The 23,887-nt window shown below is 39.3% G+C and overlaps 1 protein-coding gene across 3 annotated transcripts in view; it reads right to left on the bottom strand.

The window, feature by feature from the left end:
* The window catches only part of hdac9b (histone deacetylase 9b), a 53,493-nt gene extending 34,203 nt beyond the window's left edge, over positions 1-19,290 (bottom strand). The window contains exons 1-2 of one of the 3 annotated variants that reach the window (XM_052578239.1): positions 19,076-19,290; positions 18,726-18,851 (exon numbers count right to left, since the gene is read on the bottom strand). In XM_052578239.1, coding sequence (XP_052434199.1) covers positions 18,726-18,851; positions 19,076-19,151 — 202 coding nt within the window. In that variant the 5' untranslated portion in view covers positions 19,152-19,290. The remainder of the gene's footprint in view (positions 1-18,725; positions 18,852-19,075) is intronic. The other 2 variants (XM_052578237.1, XM_052578238.1) reach the window with 2 other exon arrangements.
* Positions 19,291-23,887: the final 4,597 nt, after the last annotated feature.

Genomic DNA, 23,887 nt, shown 5'->3' with positions numbered 1-23,887 from the left:
TGTGTGTGAATTCGTCACCCGAGTCCACCTCCATCCTCATACAGCTACTTGATCGGCCACGTAGAAGCCCAAAGGCATCAGCACTGTTTATTGGAGGTCCAAACCCAATTAGCATCTCCATCTGGCTGTATTCTAGGGGCATGTTTCCGCTCTGTGTGATGATTTAGGTGCTGTGGCTTTATTAGGTTACTCCGTCTAGCCTCAGCTGGTATTTCCTGCAGGACATTTAGGTTGAGGGTGAGAGCACTTTGCGGTTTGGATCAGATAATGTGCAGAAAGTGCTTTTTCTGTTTACTTCATACATTTCAATGGACGTGTCTAATTGTACAGCAAAGAAGACAACCCTATTGACACACATTGTCAGGGGACGTATGCGACTATTTTTTAAAGGGTTTGTTAATCAAAAAAAAATAAAATGTTATCATTTACTCAAGTTATGTCATTCAAAACCTTTTTTTCTTTGGCAAGATGCACATGGAAACATTTTAAGGGATTTTTCAAGTTATTTTAAGGTATGGTATGTTTTCCATAACATTAAATTGGGCACGATTCCCTGATTTAATTTGAGTACTGGATTAAAAAAATTCCTCGATTGCATTTTGTCCTTATCAATAACCAGCAAAATACCAGAAGTGGCCCGTTTCATATACAAGAATCCATGAAATGCATTATTGGAATATTTTCCAAGGCTGCATGGTATTAAATGGGTCATATGATGCTGCTAAAAAGAACATTATTTGGTGTATTTGGTGTAAATGAAATGTGTTTATCTGGTTTAAGGTTAAAAAAACATTATTTTCCACATACTGTACATTACTGTTTCTCCTCTAAGCCCTGCGTTCTGAAACATGTCGATTTTTACAAGTCTCATCGATATGAAAAGTGAGGTGTGCTGTGATTGGCCAGTTATCCAGTGCATTTTGACGGAGATGTTATGCCCCTTAACATACTGTGATGCCCTGTTCGGCCAGCGTGACGAGACATAAACATAAAACCCATTATAAATGTGATATAAACATGATTTCTAGTCATGTTCTCTTTTGGAAGGCTAAACAAAGTAGTTTCGCTTTCTCAACAAAACAGTGTCACACACAGTGGCCTTGAGTGAGCAGAGGCTGGCTTGAATGAGCAGAGACAGGCGAGCTTGAGAACGGCGTGGCCAGAGGTTTCTATGAAGGAGTGTCCGTTGGGCTTATGGCAACCATAAATGTCGACCCCGGGCTGGACTCCGCTTCATCTACAGTGAAAGCAGATCCGGTGATCCACAGTGCAAAGTTGATGTATTTCCTCAGCTACCAGCACAGATCAGGTCCAGGCATGACAAAGCGGATATCATCCTCTTTTGGAAGGCCAAACACAGGATGTCGGCAGAAACAACAATTGTACAATCAGAATAAAAGGTATGCCTTCTTTCTGTGCGTGAAAATCTGGGAGGCATTTTGCTAATCTTCCCATATGCTTTTGACATGGTTAACCACCACGTTCTCCTGTCAACCCTACTGACTAAGGGCATCTCTGGAAACATACTGGTTTGTGTCTTACCTATCAGATAGGTCTTTCAAGGTATCTTGGAGAGGTGAGGTGTGCAAGTACCTCAGGGCTCAGTTCTTGGACAACTTCTCTTCTCTGTCTACTTGTTATCATTAGATTCTGTCATTCAGAAACATGACTTTTCATACCACTGCTATGCTGATTACACTCAACTCTATTCCATCCTCATGATCCGATGGTAGGTACTCACATCTCAGCTTGTCTAACAGATATTTCTTGCTGGATGAAGGACCATCACCTTCAACTCAACCTTGCCAAGACAGATCTGCTTGTGGCTCCAACAAGCCTATCATTTCATCACAATTTCACTATCCAGTTAGGCACATCAACCATAACTCCTTCAAAAACATCCAGAAACCTTGGCGTTATGATTGATGATCAGCTGACTTTCTCAGACCACATTGCTAAAACTGTCTGGTCCTGCAGATTTGCTTTATTCAACATCAAGAAGATCAGGCCAAGTCGCTTTGGATGAAAGTGTCTACTAAATGAGTAAATGTAACGATGTAGAGATGTGGGGGTGTTTAACAAGCCATTTTAGGTGGATGTGGACGAGTCTTAACTTTTATAAAGAATATCTCTTTGGATTTGAGACTTTAGTCTTTGCAACTTTACAGATCTTCTTTAATCACCAAGAGCTTTTAACACTCCAAAGAGAAAGGAAAAATTGAAATTTCATCATATGACCCCTTTAAACCCATTTAAAAATCATAACAAAACATAATGCTATTGTGAATTCACAAAGTCTATGATTCAATTAAATAGATTTTTAATCAAATCGGGTTTAATATATGTTTAATATATGGACTTTAATTATTTACCTGCATGTTGGTTACATGCGTGCGAGTGGCTCCGTTCACAGTAAATGCTACTCCACATGAACCGTTGAGCCCAGTCTCATAAAAATGCGTATAAATAGTACACCAAATAAAAACAGAAAATCGTGGTTTGATATGCAAAAATTTACTTTGGGATGCATGTGATATGCATGTGTTTGGGGTGTATATAATACACAATTTTCACATGCATATGATATGCAATTTCTTGGCGTGTATATGATACACAGTTTTCATGTACATATAATACACATCTACCCCACCTCTGCAGACATTAATGCACAATGTACATTGGCTCTGTTGTTTATTATACATTATGTATTTTAACAGTTTTGTTATTATTGTCTCATGTATTTTAAATTATTTTAAAGGCTATTGTTCGCTTAGGTCTGTCTTTATAACTACATAAAATTAAAGGCTAATAATCCGATTACTCTATTAATTGTCAGAATGATCAACCAATTACTTAATTACCTAAATAACTGCTAGCAACAGCCCTTCAATGAAAGTCAAAACTACTTTGGTCCCCACTGATTTTCATTATATAGACAAAATTACTGATGCAGGTTTTAGTCATAGGTTGCAGCAACATGAGGTTTATAGAATTTTCCATTTTAAAGGAAACTATCTGTGGAAGTTGTGACTCAGTTTAAGCAAATTTAGATATGAATAGGTGGTTACTGCCTCACCATTTTAGACAAACTCTTTTTTTAACCTACAATAATTATCAAAGATAAAAATAAGTTTTTCAGAAATGGTATTTAAAATCCACTTGCCCCCAGGGACATGGAGGCCATTGTCAACAATGTGTTTTGGTTTGTAAAAAAAAATATATTATTATCCATTCATTATTATTCTGGTAAAAAGGCTGTTTCTCCATCAATGGCCATTCAAGTTTTTTTTTTGCAAACATATAAATGAGAGTCTTATTATATAATAGGCAATTTTTGGAGGGCCTTTCCAAGGCTGTGTGCACTATTCTGATCAACTGCTACTGAGATGAATGGAAATGCTAACAGGTTCTGTAAGTATTACAGACCTCCTTGGAGAAAACGCATATTACATCATTTTTGTTTTGCATAAATTACAGGTTCTGTTGGTGAAAAAGTATTTCTGCCATTTGAATAATTTATTATCTGCGGTTTTGAAGAATATTCTGTGTAAATGATCTCAAATCACCGTTAAGGATTCTTTTTCCCCAGATGAACGCTGCCATTTGCAGCCATGGTGACATCGGAAATCTCTCCTTGGCCCATTTCTGTTGGTATTCTCCATTCTCTGCCTGTTTCTGAAGAGGCTTTGCTGTGTGTCCTTTCAGTGCTGTATTGATAAAGCTCTATAAATAGACATGTTGCTGTGCTTGTCACTGGGAGGGAAGGGACAGTTCACTGAAATCCCCCTGATCAATCAGACCATGACTGCTGGAGCGTATTGATTTACCTCAGAATAACAGTCAGGCTAGATAGGGTTTAGCACAACCACACAGCCTCTCTCTGACTTTTAACCTGCTGAAGTCTGCTTTCCCAACACACCTCAGCCCTCACACTGGAAATATCTGTCAACAATCACAAATATACACTGTATAACATGCACACGAGAAGACAGACACAGTTACACACACACAACCTTCTTTTCATCCCTCCCGCTGATGATCCAGTAATGCTTAATCCATTACCTATTTAGGTAAGATACTATTCTGGGGATAATATCTGATTCGCAACCACAAGTTACTCAGTCTAGAAAAATGTTAATAATCATTGTTTTGCTTGGTTTGAGTCTCCATGTGTAACACAATATATGATTGAAGTTTTCTTAATGAAATCACTGGACAGAAGCATAAACAATGAAGACGTAAAAAAAAGTTCAGTTCTAAACTCTGCTTAGAAACTTATACCAACCATATAAACCATATACAGTAGCAAGAGACAAATAAAAGTAACTGAACTGAGAACATTTCTTACATAACAGCTTTAGTTTCATTTGAGTCCGTAAATCAGATCTTGCCTCTGCATTTAGAGAAAAGCTTTCAGGAAAGCTCAGCTCAGCAACATCAATAAAAACTGATCCCATCACATTCTGTGTATATGTGTAAAGGGTTGGGGAAAAACAGGAAATTATACATTGCAACAAAGGAAAAGGCAGATTTCCTTGACTGCTATTGTCCTGGATGTTACCACCTACGCCATTGTGGCTTTCCAAGTCGAGGGTGAATCAGGTTTCCCAGAAAAATGTCCCAGAGAGAAGTGCACAGCACAGTGAACAGAACAGAAGACAAATTCTTCCTGTTATCATTTGCAGAGAAGAATAAATGACGTTCTCAGTGCAGGGTGATTCGTGTTTGCTTGACAGCATAATAAAAACTGAGCTTTTTCAGAATGAAAGACTGAGATGTATGGTCTTCTTTTAAAGGGGGGGGGTGAAATGCTATTTCATGCATACTGAGTTTTTTAAACTGTTAAAGAGTTGGATTCCCATGCTAAACATGGACAAAGTTTCAAAAATTAAGTTGTACGTTTGAAAGAGTATTTTTGTTCCAAAAATACTCCTTCCAGTTTGTCACAAGGTTCGGAAAGTTTTTTTCGAGTATGGCTCTGTGTGACTTCCTTATATGTTATATGTTTTTCCTTATATGCGCTCCCGTATAGCAGAGCACTGAGAGCACAACAGACGTTCATTGATCAGAGCGAGAGTGTCGCAAAATGTCACAAAAGAAGTGTGTTTTTGGTTGCCAGGGCAAGACAACCCTGCACAGATTACCGGAAAAAAAAAACAGCATTAAGGGACCAGTGAATGGAGTTAATTTTTTACAGAGCATCAACGGAGTTGTGCAAGTTTTTTTGTTTGTTCCCTGCATTTCGAAGATGTTTGTTTTACAAACAAGGCCCAGTTTGATGCCGGATTTGCACATCGTTTATTTCTTAAGATAATGCAGTCCCAACGAAAAAGGGTCACGATCGTGTGTTGGAACCGCATGCGGTGAGTAAAACTGCTTCAAATATCTCTGTGTTGTTAACTTAGCTATCGGCGCGTAAGCACATCAAGTAAACAACATGCGATGTTGTCATCAAACTGCACTTTCCACATGTACAGCTTAAAAAAAAAGAAGAAAAAAAAGGCAACGACATAAAGTGGAACTTAATCATTTTCCAAAACCGCTAAGCAAATATATACAGTTTCAGTACATACCACATAGAGACGTCGTTGCTGATGCTGCTCTTGTTAAATTTCAGCCTCTGGATCTGATTCTGGATCATAAATAAACGGCTGAATCTGACTGTTAGCCAGGGTTTGTTTTGGATGTTTTTTTCCTCACTGTAATGTCACAGCTTCCAAACGCTCTCAAAGCAAAAGCCTTCTCGCGCTCGTGATTTTTTAGCTCCGCCCACACGTCACGCCTTCAGCTACTCGTGTTTTTCCAGAAAAAATCGGTACAGACTATCTTTCACCCCCCCCTTTAAAAAGAACAAATTTAGACTCTGAACCAAGTTCTCTTTACACGCTATCACTGGCCTTAGAACCGCAGTCAAACCTCATTTTAGTCTATTTCATCTGATAAGGTAATCATATTTAATTCATACTGTTATATTTTTGAATGGCCACTTGAATTTATTGTATTAATTTTATATTGTATTTAATTAATTAATAAATAGTCATTGTATTTTTCCTTAAAGTTCTGCTGAACTCCCTGAAAAATTCAACAGAAATCCCATGAGGTGCAAGGAATTTATACTACAATGCTCTCTGTATGTTAACCAGCAGCCAGTGATGTATACCAAGGACATAAGTACGATTTCATTCGTATGCTCTTTACTGACTGAGAAGGCTTTGGATTGGGCCAACGCAGTTGTAAAGGAGGATGGATCAACTTTCCCGTCTTTCAGCACTTTCCTCCAGTGTTTCCGGGAAATATTTGACTATCTTGAAGGAGGTAAAAGTGTGGATGAACAGTTACTTGCTTTATGTCAGGACAGAAACACTGCTGCTGAATATGCCTTATCTTTTTGCACTCTTGCAGCTCAAATTGATTGGGTTGAGAGTACACTTACACTGCTTTTCCGCCAAGGACTCAGTCTGGAACTTCAGTCTGAACTGGCATGCAGGGACGAGGGAAGATTGTTGAACCAATTCATTGAACTGGCGATTCCAGTTGGCAATCTGATTAGATCTCGTTGCCCTGTCAGAGAAACTCCAACTAACCACCCGGTTGTAAACACTTCATCATATCCTTCCGAGGAACCCATGCAACTTGGATATACTCAACTATCACCAGAGGAGCGTGAACGCCGCATCACTCAACATCTCTGTTTTTACTGTGGACAAGCGGGTCACCTCCGGGCTTCCTGTCCTACACGACCACCTCTTTGCACTTCTTCTGTGGTGAGTTCACGCATTCAGGCATATTACTCCAAGACATGCTTAAAGATACCCATAAAATTGTCTCTTAAAGAAAATTATATATCCACCTTAGCACTTTTGGACTCAGGGGCAGCGGGGAATTTCATGTCACATGAGTTTGCCCGACATCATAACATTCCAATGATTCCTTGTAATTCTCTGCTGGCAGTGGAGGCGCTAGATGGACGACCTCTTGGAGATGGAAGGGTCTTACACACCTCTGTGGAGCTACTGTTGGTGACAGAGACCTTCCATAAAGAGAACATTCACTTCTACATCATCACATCACCACATAATCCAGTCATTCTTGGACTGCCCTTGCTAAGCCAACACAATCCACTCATTTCCTGGAAGGAGGGTCGGATCAGTCAGTGGGATCCCTCATGTCAGACCAGATGTCTGAACGACAAGCCAGCAGGCACAATTCAAGCCATCAAGCTCACGGAGTCATCGGAGCAAACAACCACATTTCCCTCAGAATACACAGATCTCATAGAGGCCTTCAGTAAGGTCAAGGCTTCGGAGCTATCTCCTCACCTGGCCAACGACTGTGCCATTGATCTACTACCAGGTACCACTCCCCCTAAGGGCCATATTTTCCCGTTATCTCAGCCAGAGTCTGAAGCCATGAGAAAATATGAGCTTTCCAAGGGTTTCATCAGACCATCGACCATCCTCAAGAAGAAGGATGGAGGCCTTCGTCCTTGTATTGATTACCGGGGCCTTAATGACATTACTATTAAATTCCGTTATCCAATACCCCTAGTACCAGTGGCCTTAGAACTTCACAAGGCCAATTACTTCTCCAAGCTAGATCTTCGTAATGCATACAATCTCATCCGCATCAAGGAGGGAGATGAATGGAAAACAGCTTTCTCTACCTGGACCGGGCAGTATGAATATTCTGTTATTCCCTTCAGTCTTGCTAACAGTCCTGTGTTTCAGTCCTTCATCAATGACGTCTTTCGGGACATGCGGGATCACTGCTACCCTCCTTCAACTACCATCTCCTTCAAAACAAATTCTGGTGGTCAACCATGAAAAGCGACACCATTGACTACATCCATAGTTGCATTACCTGCAATATAAATAAGACTCCCAGACAATTACCAGTTGGCCTACTGCTCCCCTTGCCAGTTCCTCATAGACCATGGTCTCATCTGGCCATTGACTTTGTCACCAACATCCCCAAGTCCAATAACAACACCACCATACTCACTGTGGTAGATTGTTTTTCCAAGGTGTGGCGAGTGGGGCGGGGCCGAGAGGCGTGGGAACGAGGAGTGAGGCCAGGTGTAGTGATTGGAGATGAGCTACACCTGAGCCCCACCGTCAGTATCGAGTCCCACGTAGGAGATGGAAGGATATAAAACTGGAGTGACGACCGTGAAGGACGAGAGAGGACCAGGCCTGGGACATTATTTTATGTTTGCTTTTTATTTATGCGCGTCAGTCGCCGTGAGGGGCTGACGCGCCGTTTTGTATTTGCTTTGATTATTAAAATGCTTTTTGATTGTGCGCCGGTTCCCGCCTCCTTCTTCCCGATGTATATGGAGATTTGTGTGTATCATTACAGTGGTGCCGAAGCCCGGGAGAAGGAGGGACGTGCTGCTGAAGATCCCTCGCCGCTGTGGTGAATCCGCGGTGCCCTCGAGCTGGCGAGGTATGTGCCGCCAGGGACGCTCGAGGCGGTGGGCTGGAGCGAGTTGCCGGGGACGGGCGAGCTCGCTGCTGGCCGCCCACGATATGGAGGGGCGGCTGCCGTCCGTGAGGGAGCGGAGGAGTCGGCGCCGTTCGCCAGGGGGCCGGAGCCTGCCGCCTCCGCGAAGGAATCCGGAGGGGCAGGGAACGGGGACTCCTGCCGGCTGCCCAAAACCGGAGGAGCCGTCGCCGTCCATCGGGCGGCGGAGGAGTGTCGCGCCGTCCGCCGAGGGCCGTCCAGTGCCACCGCCAGGCACCGCGGAGGAGATCACCCAGCTGGTGGAGGGCCGAGCAGCAGTGCGTCTGGGAACCGGATTTTTTTTTTTCCTCTCTCCCCTCTCTCGTCCTTGTCGCTCCTCCTTCCATCTCCTTTTCTCTCGCCTCGTCTGTCCTACCCCCAGGTTCCCGCAGGTCCCCGTGAGCGGTCTCCCCCGGAGGGAAGGGGGGGGGGGGGTGTAGAGCGCAGTCTCGGGAGTACCCCCCGGCCTGCGAGGGGCGATGGGGGTATGTGGCGAGTGGGGCGGGGCCGAGAGGCGTGGGAACGAGGAGTGAGGCCAGGTGTAGTGATTGGAGATGAGCTACACCTGAGCCCCACCGTCGGTATCGAGTCCCACGTAGGAGATGGAAGGATATAAAACTGGAGTGACGACCGTGAAGGACGAGAGAGGACCAGGCCTGGGACATTATTTTATGTTTGCTTTTTATTTATGCGCGTCAGTCGCCGTGAGGGGCTGACGCGCCGTTTTGTATTTGCTTTGATTATTAAAATGCTTTTTGATTGTGCGCCGGTTCCCGCCTCCTTCTTCCCGATGTATATGGAGATTTGTGTGTATCATTACACAAGGCATGCCGTTTAATTCCCCTCCCCAAACTACCCACAGCTCTGGAAATGGCTGAGGCTCTATGTAACTCTGTGTTTCGCTTCTATGGTCTTTCTGATGAAATTGTGTCGGATTGAGGTCCTCAGTTCACCTCAAGAGTTTGGTCGGCATTCTTCCAACAACTCAGTATCAACATCAGCCTCACATCTGGATATCACCCACAATCCAACGGTCAAACAGAAAGACTGAATCAAGAAATTACATGATTCCTCAGATCCTTCTGTCAACAGAACCTGATTGGAGCCGATACCTTTTGTAGGCAGAATATGTGCAAAATTCCCTACAGAAACCCTCGAATGGACTCAACCCGTTTAAATGCATATTGGGCTTCCAACTTACCATTATTCCCATGATCAGGAGAACCTACTGAGGTACCCGCTGTCAACAACTGGCTCAAGTCAAGTCTCAAGCTGATCGTCACCATCGTCCTAATCCAGAATACAGTTCAGGGCAATGGGTCTGGCTGTCTCCCCGAGATCTCCGCCTTCGACTTCCATGTAGAAAGCTCAGTCCCAGGTATGTGGGTCCCAAACAAGTAATACCAGTCTCCTACCATTTGGCATTACCCACTAACTATCACATCTCTCCCACTTTTCATGTGTCTCTTCTCCAACCCGCCGGTGGTCCGAGAGCAGAGCCAGAAGAGCAGACCAGTGACTAGGGTCCCCCTCCAAACATGGTTGACGGCGAGGAAATATATCCAGGTTCGAGTACTGCTCGATTCCAGACGTCGGGGTGGCATCCTTCAATATCTTGCAGATTGGGAGGGGTACGGTCCGGAGGAGCATTTTTGGGTGAATGCTAAGGACATCCTCGACCCCACACTCACTACTAAGTTTCATAGGATGCATCCAGATAAACTGGCCCCTCGACGATGGGGAAGACCCCGGCATCATCTGCCTCCACGCGTCAGGAGCTGCTCCCAGGGAGGGGGCTCTGTCACGAACAAGACTCCCGCAGTTCTTCCCGCTTGTCACCAGAGGGAACTCTCGCCCAAGTACTGATCTTGATTCGGACTAAACTTACACACACACACCCACACACCTGGTCCTGATTACTCCTACACCTGACACCAATTAGGTGACTATATAAGCTTCTCCCAGATCCTTCCTCTTTGCGAAGTCTTGTATTGCCCCGGTGTACATTTCTGAGCGTTTTCCTTCCGTGCCTGATCTGTGTATTACCTTGGACTGTCTCTCGCTTATTGATTGTTTTCTACCTGCCCTGACCCTTGCATTCTCTTGACTACGATTTGGATTGCCTTCACTGTTGTGTTTGCTGGTGTTTGACCTTGCCTGTTTACTACGTTTTGGAATAAAGCTGCAGATGGATTCTCACTCTGTTGATGCTTCATTACAATTATAGTTCATAGTATTAATTAATATATAAGGCAAAATGCTTGTCAAACTGATTTTCTTTTTATTCTTCTAAATCAAATTGAATAGTGAAATATTATTATACATTAAAGTATACTTTAATAATAATAATAAGCATTTATTACTATTAAAGTATAAATTATTGCTAACTGATTTCTGACCAAACACTGTTGTGGTGAACATTGTGAATCTTGTCGTGGCTCTGAATGCAGTGTTTGGAATGTGCATTGACTGTTTATCTGAAAAATAATCATTATGAACTACTTTTTAAAATGACTCTACAGGGAGCATATCTCTCTCTCTTCTCTCTCTCTCTCTCTCTCTCTCTCTCTCTCTCTCTCTCTCTAAATATCTTCAAACTCTTTTGCCCTTCTCTCTGTTCCTCTTCTCGTTATCCCTGTGATGTTGTGTGGGAGTAGAGGGTCTTCATTATTAATTGTCAGAGGAGTTTCCAGAAGCCTGTTATGAGGAGTGGGATACAGATCAGAGGGCACATCAGGTCAACCCACTCATTTGGTCAGAAGCTCACAGTGCTGTAACCTCCCACAGAATGTTTCTAGAAAGCACGTTTACCCCATCCATCCTTTGCATCATTTATCCTTCTTGAGCCTTCCTTCCTGTCCCTTCCCAAAAGACTCAAATAAAGAATAAGAAGCACACAATTTCACAGCACGATCAAATCCAATCTTGAGATAAGACAGATATGCATAACATATGGAAAATATACTTAAAAGTCCTTATTAAACTTCTCACTTAGTCAATAATATAAGCTAATAAATATAGCCTAATTATGAAAATTGTATATATATATATATATATATAGAGAGAGAGAGAGAGAGAGAGAGAGAGAGAGAGAGAGAGAGAGAGAGAGAGAGAGAGAGAGAGAGGAAAGCTAAAATTATGGTATATGAACTCTTAAAGGAACAGCTCATCCAAAAATGAAAATTTGATGAAAATGTATTCAAAGCTAGGCCATGCGAGATGTGGCTCTGTTTGTTTTTTCACCATAATATAATTTAACATATTAAGCATTTCACCAGTGGTTCCTCTGTAGTGAATGGGTGCCATCAAAATCATCCGATAAAAACATCACAGTAATCTACAAGTATACTTCACACAACTCTGCATGTTTGTAATTAACAAATTAAACAAGACATTTTTTTGTTTCAAACCATCACTTCTAGCTAAAATTATCTAGCCACAATTTGGTTTGTGCCAGTGAAAAAGTCGTATTGTCTGATTCAGGTGAGAAATATGCACAGCTCAAATACTGTTATAAGCAAAAACAGTCCAAAACAGTTTTGATCAAATATGTCTGTGGATTTTGATGTGAAAGGACAGCACTGGACTGCTTTTCTGGACAAAATGTGTTATTTTGGATTATGAACTGGTATGAACTGGCAAGAAGCCAGTTTACAGTTCTTAACACTTTAATAATGGATTTGTTTCTTACAAACACACAGCTTCTACTTCACAAAACATTAACTGATGGGCTGGAGTCACGTGAATTATGTGTGGATTATCATGATGTTTTTATCATTCTGACGGCACCCATTCACTGCAGTGGATTCATTGGTGAGCAAGTGATTCCTCCAAATCTGTTCACATGAAGAGACAAACTCATCTACATTCTGGATGGCCTGAGGGTGAGTACATTTACATTTTTTCACTTTTATTCCTTTGAGTCCATCCTTTCAGAAATAATTTTAATCATCTGGTATCAAGGATATTTTTTTTACTAGCATTTAAAAGCATTTATATTTCTTTCAAGTGAAAATCATTGGTTTTTATATTTTATTATACAATGAAAAGACTTGAATGCATGTAAGTGTGACTTAGGTGTACAAATGCTTTTGGGGTCATTGTACTGACTTTTGGTGTAAAAAAAAGTCATACAAGTTTCCTTTTTTAATTACTAAATCTCACTTTTTAGTTTTCCTACCATCTAAAGTTACCATTTGCAAAGGGAAGTGAATGTTTATGTATAGACACACAGTGATTCACATGCACATTCACCACATGCTGTGTTTAGGAGTGGTTTCAGAGAGCCTAACCGCTCCTTTCATCCAAGATCTAGTTCCGCCCTGGGCTTTCCAACTCAACCGCTGCGATGTCAGCCACACTAACAAGCTGTAAACCTCTCTATCTTTGTCCTCTCTCTCTTGCACTTTATTGGTAAGAAAAGCAACAGTCTCTCCTTTAAGGGTAACTATAAGATGGGCTGACTTTACACTACAAACAGAATTTACAGCTGCACAAGTAAACATGACATCAGAGCCACTCGCTGCATCCCTGGCCAGGCATCAGGACTCTGGCAAGGCTTAAAATAGCATTCAGCGATCAGAGAGAGAAAATCCACTGACTTTATCAGCCTTATAATCAAGCTGCAGATGACAAGAAATGATAAGCAGAAGAGCGAGAGAAATGGAAAGACTGTAGCCTACCTGTTGCAAAATATTTAGAAATGCATGGAAAGTACATATAAGCTCGTATAGAAATAGCATTCTGTAATGGATATTATATCAATTACAAATGCTATAGAAGAAAAGAAATAAAGAGCAGACAACATGTGTTAAAAGATTACCATCAAGATTAACACAATAAAAGATCATTCAAAGAAAAATTCATTTAGGGACAAAATAAGTAATTGTTTTAAGTGAGGCATTGAATCATTCTCTTGACCAATTTATTAAAAAATGAAACTGTTGTTTCCAAAATGTTATCAGTTTCAGATGACCTACAGCATCAGTTCTGCCTTTTAACATCTATTCACATCCCCTCTTAGTCATCCATTACCTAATGGAAAATCATCAGATACACACTTAGGAATCACATTTAGTAGTTGGTCACCCAGGTAATGACTTGGGTGATTTTCACCTACTGTTTTATGCAGTCCAGGCTTGTTGAAAATATGTGATTTTTGCAAAATTATATTATGTTGCTTGTTTTGCAACACTTTTAAAGCTAAATGTTCCAGGATTAGTGCTAAAGCAAGTTTGACAGATTTAAACATTAACATTGGTTGTTGTATGTGGTGCGGCAGTAGCACTATATGTTTCTATTGCACTTGAAAATAACGCACCACCTAAACCTATCCTAAACTAAAACCTAGTGCTGTCAAATGATTTTGTTTACATAAAATATTTGTGTTATTTGTATATTTATATGTAAATACGCACACATATATTTATATTCATATAATTTATATTATATATAATTATGTTTAATATACAAACATAAACTATTTCCGAAATATATACATGCATTTGTGTGTATTTATATATAAATAATAAATATAAACGGTAAACACACCTATATTGTGTAAACAAAATATTTTATTTTGGATGCATTTAATCTCATTTTATCGTTTGACAGCACTACTAAAAACACATTTGCTGAAGTAACCATTCCATTTTAGCATGCTTCTGTGTTTTTGAGCTTTTATATCATGACTTTTGTTTCATGGAACCCTAGTGCTCTGCATCGCAAGTGCAGTGCTCTATGTACCAGGTGAGCTATCGAGCAAGTTTACAAAAACAGAAAGGCTATACATATGAAGATTTTTCTGTGATGTGAACATTACATTTATTAGTTTACGGAGCATGCACTATAGTAAAAGTATTTTAAGATTATAGAATATTATTGGGCACTCGTGGCTTAATGGATATAGAGTCAGACTTTTAAACTGAAGGTCACGGGTTCGAGTCATGGGTCTGTCAGGGATTGTCAGTGAGGGGACTAAATAACCAGCACTCTCTCCACCTTCGAAACCACGACTGAGGTGAGACTCTTGAGCAAGGCACCGAACCCCCAACTGCTGCCTGGGCACAGCAGCATTGTGTGTGTGTGTGTGTGTGTATGTGTTCACTAGTGTGTATGTGCACTTGGATGGGTTAAATGCAGAGCACAATTTCTGGGTATGAGACAAAATATTTGGCTTCATGTCACTTTCACTTTATTGTGTGAACATATGTCTAAAATGAAGTTACTCAATATTATTTCATGTTTATTTTTTATTATTATTATTATTTTTATTATTATTTTAGCAAAATCACATTCGCAGTCATGCTCTTTCTCATGTTGCTTTAATCTGTTCTGTTTGGCAGTTATTGTGTCACAGTAGAATGGATGGACAAATTCTTTGTCACTAAAATTATATTATATCATAGATTGAATATGGACAATGAAGCCTCCTGTCAGTCACACACATCTGGGGTACATCACTGCCCTGCTTTAGACACCCAAACAGGGCTACCACTTAGTGTGACTAAATCATGTGGAAACCTAAAGCAACTTCACATTTCTCATTTCACGCCTTTCTATCCTCCACTATCCCATAACTCACCAGGACTGCTCAAGGGAGGCCCAGAGCAGGTGCACTACACATAAAAGACCAGAACAAAGGGCCGTCCAATCACAGAGCGTGGTGACCTGGCCCCCGAGGGTGATGGGACCTGGTCGATGTCACCCCTAAATGTCTGTTACTACTATCAGGGTTAAAACAGGTATGTGTGGTAATGGGAATCACAGATCTCCCGCTGAGATGGAATGCAGTTGGTTGCACCTGTCTTACTGAACATTGCATCTGTGATGTTTTCGAGCAGTTTTTGCAATGTTAACATCCTGCCTATTACACAAATTACAAAGAATGTAATTTAATGAAATTATACTGCAGTTGATTCCAAAAATTCAAGTCTTTTTCGGAGAGAGGTTCAGATTATTAGCTGGAGATGAGAGAAGGCGTAGTAAATTAGGCCTGCCCTAAAATAACTCAACCTTCAATATCGGAGGCAGTTTATGACCCTCCAGAGAGTGTAAGAATTAGTTCTCTTTCCGTTAGACTTCTCTTGCCCTCAGCTTAACAGACAGTCCTGTTATAATTAATTACATTCATTATTACTCAATGTGTCAGTCCTCACTATAAGCAGAGATATTCCCAAAAAACTACTTTCCTTTTGAAATGAATCTCTCTTTCGTTTATTTAATGAATACTAAAACTATGGACATTCATTCAAGGCATTATTTTCCTGGCCTGGCGTAAGTAAATGTAATTTACACCGAATTTTAAATTAGATATGAAAATTTTTTGGATTCCCTCATCTCACTAATGGTTAATTTCATAAAAACAAAGGTTCCAAAAGTGGATTTTCACTGCGATGCCATTGATGAACCTTTTTTGGGTTCTTCAAATAAACTTTCTATGAACAGTTTGTAAAATAACTGCAATTCCGCAAATAAGGAACCTTTTGTGCAGTGGAAATGTTGTTCATAGTACCAGCAATGCTCATTCAAAAAATAAATAATAATAATTGTGTCCCGAATATACTTTATACGCAAAATTTTCATAATGTTTCTTACAGCTGCAGCTTGGCTGGAAAAGAAACAATCAAAATATTAGTTTTATGCTATTTGCCTTGAAGTATATTTGATTGATTCATACATCTCACATTTAAATTCAAGAATGCACTTCACTGACATTGTTGTCTCTAAATTCATTACGTTTCAACAAACATCTAGTTAGAATTTTTGTATTGTGGTGGAAATGAATGATGATGCAACTCAAGAAATGGCTAAAAACACATCTCTTCTATCTTCATTTGATCATCATCTAACTACTATATACTTTTTTCTTTTATGTGTGTATATATATATATATATATATATATATATATATATATATATATATATATATATATATATATATATATACATCTGCAAATCAACCCCAGGGATGTACAGTAAGTTTAGAACATATCCATAAGGTTGGAGTAAGCAGACTAATAGCTGTGTGACTGTCATTTGAGCTCGTCTCCGTTCTGCCGGGACACAGCAGCAGCACAGAGATGAGCAGGACATGTGTGAAGGGCCACTGCTGCTGAGAGATGATGCATTTGCACAGAATTATCACACATTTTTACACACGTTTTCTATCTCGAACACATACAGACACAAAATCTGTCCATTTTTTTCTTCTTTTTTTTTTTCTTCTTTACACATCAACAAGCCTTTATAAATAGCAGTTTTGACAGAAACGAAAGATGCGGTCCATTGTACACATTGTTGAAGACTTTTTTAATCTTGTACCGACAGGTGGCAAAACTCATTGGCCACAGCTTAATTCACCAATCCAGCCACACCACAGGCAATTCTGTAGATTGAGATTGCACCGACCATCAACATGTTTCTAAGGGCTCCTTTCAATCCCAAGTGCATATTTAACCATTCAACCAAAGCGTGCCATGCCAAATAAATCTATTCTGTCCATTGTGCATTCAGGGATGTGTGCTGGTGAATGCAGGTAAGTTGTTTACCCACCGCTCTGGAAATATAGACAGCTCTGTTACTTGAAAATCTGATGCTGTTGCTTAGAGACCATGTTCTGCGTCAAGCCTGAAATGGCTCCCAATATAGAGCACAATAGCTCTCGTTCTGCTCAGTTCCACCCCTGTCTGCACTCTTATTGATTGATCTCCAAATGGATTCAATCTAACATTAGATCACTGGTACGTATGTAAGCTCATCATTATGGGGGCACTATGATTCATGATCCATACTGGACCACGAGTGTGAAATCGACTCACGCTGGTCTTATTGTCAGGGTTCATTAAATCCTAACTTGGTTTGACAAGGGAATAAATACTTCGAGGTACATGCTTCAGTATATAAAGCGCTGATGAGATGAATATGTCTTTCTTATGACTAGGCTTAATCAGCCATTTAGTAAGAGCAGGCCTACTACACGTGTCTTTGTTCCATTTCTTGGAAACCGACAATTTACAAAAGAAGCTTTTCAGTTTTTAGAGTCAAACAGGAAGCTCGTGAAAGGACATCTCATGAATGTACTATCCTATTTGTGCAAGGATGTGTGAAGCTTTCAGCGTTTCCTCTTTCAGGCACATTGCACTTCCCCATCCAAGTTTCTCTCTCACAATAACAGCTAACAAGTCCCTGCCCACACTCCAGTACTTCACAATGAAGAATCAAGAGGATATACAAGTCAGAAAAAAAGAGCTTTGTTGTATATGTATACTACTGAAAGTTTTTTTTTTGATAAAGAACTTGATAAAGAAGTGCCTTATGCTCAACAAGGCTGCCTTTTATTTGGTCAAAAATGCATTCAAATTAATTTTGTGAAATTATTGCAACATAAAAGAGCTGTTTTTGCAACAGTTATTACTTAACATATTATTACTACACAGTATTACTATTACACTATTATTATGAACCCTAATCCTATTTTAATATACATCCTTTTTCAGCAGTCATTACTCCAGTCATTAGTGTCACATCACTGTTGCTTAATATTTTTATGCAAACTGTGATTTCCCCCCCCTATATTCTTTGATGAATAAGAAAGTTCAACGGAAAAGCATTTATGGAAATGGAATTGGAAACCTTTTGTAACATTTGGACATTACTGTAACTTCCGATCAATTTAATCCATCCTTGCTGAATAAAAGTATACATTTGTTTAAAAACACAGAGTCTCATCCATATGTCAAATATTTAAATAGGATTTTAAGTAATTGCCATTAACTCTCTTATTATTAGGGTTTTACTTATAACACCAACTGAATAATACATATACAATTAGCTGTAAATAATGCACAAGATACATTTGATGCAATATTCGCTTTGTGAATTTTCTACATATGCGACAGCAGCAAAAGAAGTGCCTCTGAGACACTAACCTCATACTAATACCATATTTTCCAAAATACATCAAATGTTACTTAATGTCACCAAATCCTAGATACAGCAGTAACACGTTATTTTTGAAGCTTTAAATTAAGCATTTCTCTCACGTTAACTGCTATTTTTCCCATGAGCCTTAGGCGTTTTTACCGTTGAACACAAATAGAGAGAATGTATTGTCTAGTTTTGCTGAGTAAGCAATTAGTCTGTAATACTGTCTCTTAAGTTTCATAACTCAGGCAAAAGAAATCTTTGCATGTCAGAGAGACAGATAATATGATTCCACTCACCGTAGCCCCAGACTGAGTGACCTGGCCTGGTTGGGGTTTTAAAGGGGAAGGGGTGATGTCTTCTGCCCCATCCTGAAGCCTGATAGAATCTGTGTACCATGTAGGCTTTATAGCCTTCACCTAAACCTGTCATTACAAGAACATTTGGGGGAAAATCATGTTTACTGTGGAACCAATAAAGAAAAAGAAAAAAACAATGATTCATGCTTTAGTGTTACTTTTAAATCTACAGCAATACACTCTACTATGTAATCTGTCTAGCACATATCTTTAATTTTATGGTAATGCTAAGACTCATATTTACGCAATATTCCCATTTGTCCCAGTTATCAGGTTTACGGCGGACTTACCACTCTTGATCTTCATGCTGAAATCACTTCTCTGTTGCAAAATGAATCTGAGATCATTCAAGCACACACACCTCATTCATACACACTCATACACTGAGGATTCCTGTCACTGTTAGAGGAAGTGGCGTTTGAGGGCCATCTGATGTTTTAAGGTCTCTGAAAATCGTCTGAGGATATGAAAAAGTCACGCTCTTACAATTCCCCTTTCCCCATCTCAGCAGTTTGAAAAGACTGAAACGCAGAAGGTGACGTGAATCACTGGATGCCTCTCACTTACTGTCACACATTACAGCACATTCACAGTCCCACGTTACTGTCAGAAAACTCACCGTTTCAACACTACAACTTATTTCAGTAACACCTCCCCAAACACATGTGTAATAAAAAGCATAATATAATAGTTAGTTCCAGGCCTTGGAGTGGCTTCCATCAGTATCTGCCTTTGGTTACGCAAGTATTTTTCCCATAATGATTTTAAAAAGTTTTCATTAAAGAGTCTTCATTAAAGCTACAAGGTGAATCACATCATTTCAAATTTTGATCTCTGATTGGTGGAGATATTTTGTGGAATCGTGGATAATGAAGTTTTTCACCAGTAATTCCAATGTTAAATGCCATTATTTAGCCTGTTAACTGTCACACACATTTTTGAACAGAGACTTGAAAGTGCATGATCCAGAGCTAATTTTTTTATAATTCATGACTGAAAACATTTTGTAACATGCCTTTGATGTATCATTTTCATGGTAATGCAATGTGTGATTTTAAAATGGGTTTTAAAGGATGGATTTTGAGATTTTAAGTTTTCAAGTGATATATCATTCCTGATGATTTCTACAGTGTGATAGAGAAAAAGGCAACAAAGGTCAGAACTCCTGTTACAATTTAGATTTTTGAGGTGCACTCTTGCCATAAATTAATCTATTACTTTCCCTAAATAATTTTTAACAAAAAAACATTGGTAAAATATATATTTGGGAGTCTTAGACATTTCCAACGATATATAGTTTGTCATGATTAGATTAGGATTGAATTGTAATATAGTGAAGTAAACGTAGGCGTCCCATATACGGGACAGAGTGACAGTTAACAGGTTAAAAAGTTACATCTTTAAAGGTTTATTAAATTTATTATAAGTGTCTATTCATTAATGATAGTGGCATAGTGGTGATTAATGATTTCTGCAATTTAAAGGGCTCACGAAGTGAGAAATAAAGATTCCCTTGATATTTTGACGTAACCTACACTACACAGAAGAACATTTTTGTCTAAAAGGTTTCATAAAGAACCTTTAACACCTGAAGAACCTTTCTGTTTCACAAAAGGTTTTTTGTGGTAAAAGAAAATTCTTCAGAAGAGATAGTTATTTAAAGGGGGGTGAAATGCTATTTCATGCATACTGAGTTTTTTACACTGTTAAAGAGTTGGATTCCCATGCTAAACATGGACAAAGTTTCAAAAATTAAGTTGCACGTTTGAAGGAGTATTTTTGTTCCAAAAAAACCTCTTCCGGTTTGTCACAAGTTTCGGAAAGTTTTTTTCGAGTATGGCTCTGTGTGACGTTAGATGGAGCGAAATTTCCTTATATGGGTCCTAAGGGCACGTCTGCCGGAAGAGCGCGTGCTCCCGTATAGCAGAGCACTGAGAGCACAACAGATGTTCACTGATCAGAGCGAGAGCGTCGCGAAATGTCACAAAAGACGTGTGTTTTTGGTTGCCAGGGCAAGACAACCCTGCACAGATTACCAAAAAAGAAACAGCATTAAGGGACCAGTGGATGGAGTTTATTTTTACAGAGCATCAACGGAGTTGTGCAAGTGTTTGTGTTTGTTCCCTGCATTTCGAAGTTGCTTGTTTACAAACAAGGCCCTGTTTGACGCCGGATTTGCGAATCGTTTATTTCTTAAGGATGATGCAATCCCAATGAAAAAGGGTCACGATCGTGTGTTGGAACCGCAGGCGGTGAGTAAATCTGCTTAAAATATCTCTGCCTCCTTGTTAGTGCATCCGCCTCCCATGCCGGAGACCTGGGTTCGAGCCCCGCTCGGAGCGAGTCATTGCTGCTGCTCTCGTTCAGTTTCAGCCTCGGGATCTGATTCTGGATCATAAATAAACGGCTGAATCTGACTGTTAGCCATGGTTTGTTTTGGATGATGTTTTTTTTCCTCACAGTAATGTCACAACTTCCAAACGCTCTCAACGCAAAAGCCTATTCGCGCTCGTGATTCTTTAGCTCCGCCCACATGTCACGCCTTCAGCCGGTCGTGTTTTTCCGGGAAAAATCGGTAAAGACTGTCTTTCTCTTATGAATATAATAAAACTAAAGACTTTTTGGAGTTATGAAGGATGTAGTACTACTCTATAGGTACTCAAGATTAACAGGATATTGAGTGAAAACGAGCATTTCACCCCCCCTTTAAAGAACCGTTGACTGAATTGTTCTTTGTTGAACCAAAAATGGTTCTTTGATCGCATCGATGTGAAGAACCTTTTAAGCACCTTTATTTTTAAAAGTGTAAAACATAAAAGTCTACAATCCACCATGCCGACAAAGCTTTCTGATGATGGGGTCTAAACAGGACAGAAAACAGCCTATTCTAAATTATCATGTTTTTGATGTAAAAATCTAATACAATTATAAGTGGACCTCAAAGGACAGTACAAAATAATAATGAAAAAACAAAGGAAGTTCATGAATCCTTTAAGCCATTAAACCAGTAGGTAGCGATAAATTATGAGTCATTGAATCATTTACTCAAGTGATTTGCTTAATACACTGATGCCACTGTTGCTCGTAGATGCACTCTAAAAACTGCTTGGTTGATAAAAACACAAATTGGGTTATTTTGGCAACCCAGCGCTGGGTCAAAAAGGGACAAACCCAATGCTGGGTTATTTTTACCCAACCAGTTGGGTTATTATGTTTAACCCTGCATTAAACCTACAAATCTTGTTCATTTTAAAATCAGTTTTAACACACAATTAATTACTACCAAAAGGTAAATATTTATTAGAGAAAAGAAGAGAAAGAAGAGAAAACAGTCAAAAAGTAACATGCATATTAGAAGAAATGCAGAAAAGTATGACATTAACAGCTACAGAGTTTATAAATAAAGCACTGAACATTTGTTGAATATAACTTTTAATATCAAATTTGACTTTTTTGGTAAATTGTATATATTGTATAAAATATACAAAAACATTATTATACAATAATTGTACAATTAGTTAAGTTCTTTATAAGATATTCTGGCACGACAGTACTCAAATAATCCATAACATTAACACTGATATTATGACATTTAACAGATGCATGCGTGTGTGTGTGTGTGTGTGTGTGTGTGTGTGTGTGTGTGTGTGAAAAAATGTGAGCATGTGTAAACTCCATTTCTACTAAACAACACAGCATTTAACATTTTGTTTTTACAAATTATACACTTACAGTTTGTTTCACAGTCCATGAATACAGATCATGCATCACTGTCAATTTTCATGATGTCTTTAATATAACTGATGTAGTCATGAAGAAACCCCATCAGCACAGCATGTGACATCTTCTACATCATCCAGGGAAGCGTCCTCCTTTAAAACCACTGCTGCATCAGTTTAGAGGAAAGGACATTCTCTTCTTTGACCAGCATTCATCACAGTCACCGCCTGCTCTTCATCAGTGGCCTAAAAAGAGAAACACATCTGAAATAAGAAAATTGTATTAAACTCTATCCATTTTCAGATAGAGGTGTATTCACATCTGTAAGGATAGGTAAATAATCTGTCTTAAAGTTTCAACACTTTGTGAGGTTGTTTAATGTCTCTGTCTACCACAGCGCTCCTGAAAGCTATAATGGCAGCACTAAGGGCATGTAATATTGTTTAAATAAAAATATTTATTTCAGAAAGCTACTTCTTTACTGAAACATTAAAACAGACATGGCATTCACATACCTCACAAATGTTCATGTATGTGGAGGGCTGCTCTTCAAAGGGTTAGTTCACCAAAAAATAAAAAGGGTCATAATTTACTCTCCCCATGTTGTTCCAGATTCATTCAGTAAATTATTTTTTGTGTGAACTTTACCTTTAAGAGGGAAGACCAAGAAAGATGACTCTCCAAATCAGACAACTCCAAAGTTGGTTTGAATTCTGCAATGAACAACACAGACATAAATAGTTTTCATAAAATATGTAATCGCACGGTTATTTTTCTTTTAATGACTTACATAAATCTCAAAAGAATGATGTTCTCCTGTGTCTCTGGCTTTCAACATCTAAAAAACAAAAAACAAACATTCTTTTACTATTAGTAAAAAAAAAACTGATAACATGAAATGATGAAGTTCACTTGCCTATAACTGTCTTTTCCTCTCTTCCAAAGAAACTGAGAAAACCGCCTCCTCCTCACACAAGCAGACTTCTGTGTCCTTAACTCCAAAGTTAGTTTGAGTTCTGCAAAGAAAAAAGGGACATTAATGGTTTAAATGAAATATGAACATGTAATCATACTGTTGATGCATAAAAATGTGAAGTAAACAGGCCGGACACAACGGAAATATTTATTTTCTAAAAATAACTCACATCAGTCTCAAAAGAATTATGTTATCTTGTCTCTGGCTTTCAACATCTGCAAAAACAAACATGGTTTTAGTCTTAGTTAAAAAAAAAAAAGATAACATGATGGACTTCTGAAGTTTACTCGCCTTAAACCCGTCTTTTCATCTCTTCAGAAGAAGCGGAGAGAACCCTTCTCCTCACGCAAACAGCTTCTGTGTAACGTTAGTTAACTCACGGTGCAGGAACAATGAAGAAAAAAGC

This window comes from Carassius gibelio, chromosome B16 (genome assembly GCF_023724105.1).
Source record: "Carassius gibelio isolate Cgi1373 ecotype wild population from Czech Republic chromosome B16, carGib1.2-hapl.c, whole genome shotgun sequence".
Taxonomy (NCBI): Eukaryota; Metazoa; Chordata; class Actinopteri; order Cypriniformes; family Cyprinidae; genus Carassius; species Carassius gibelio.
This window is presented reverse-complemented; position numbering and strand designations above follow the sequence as displayed.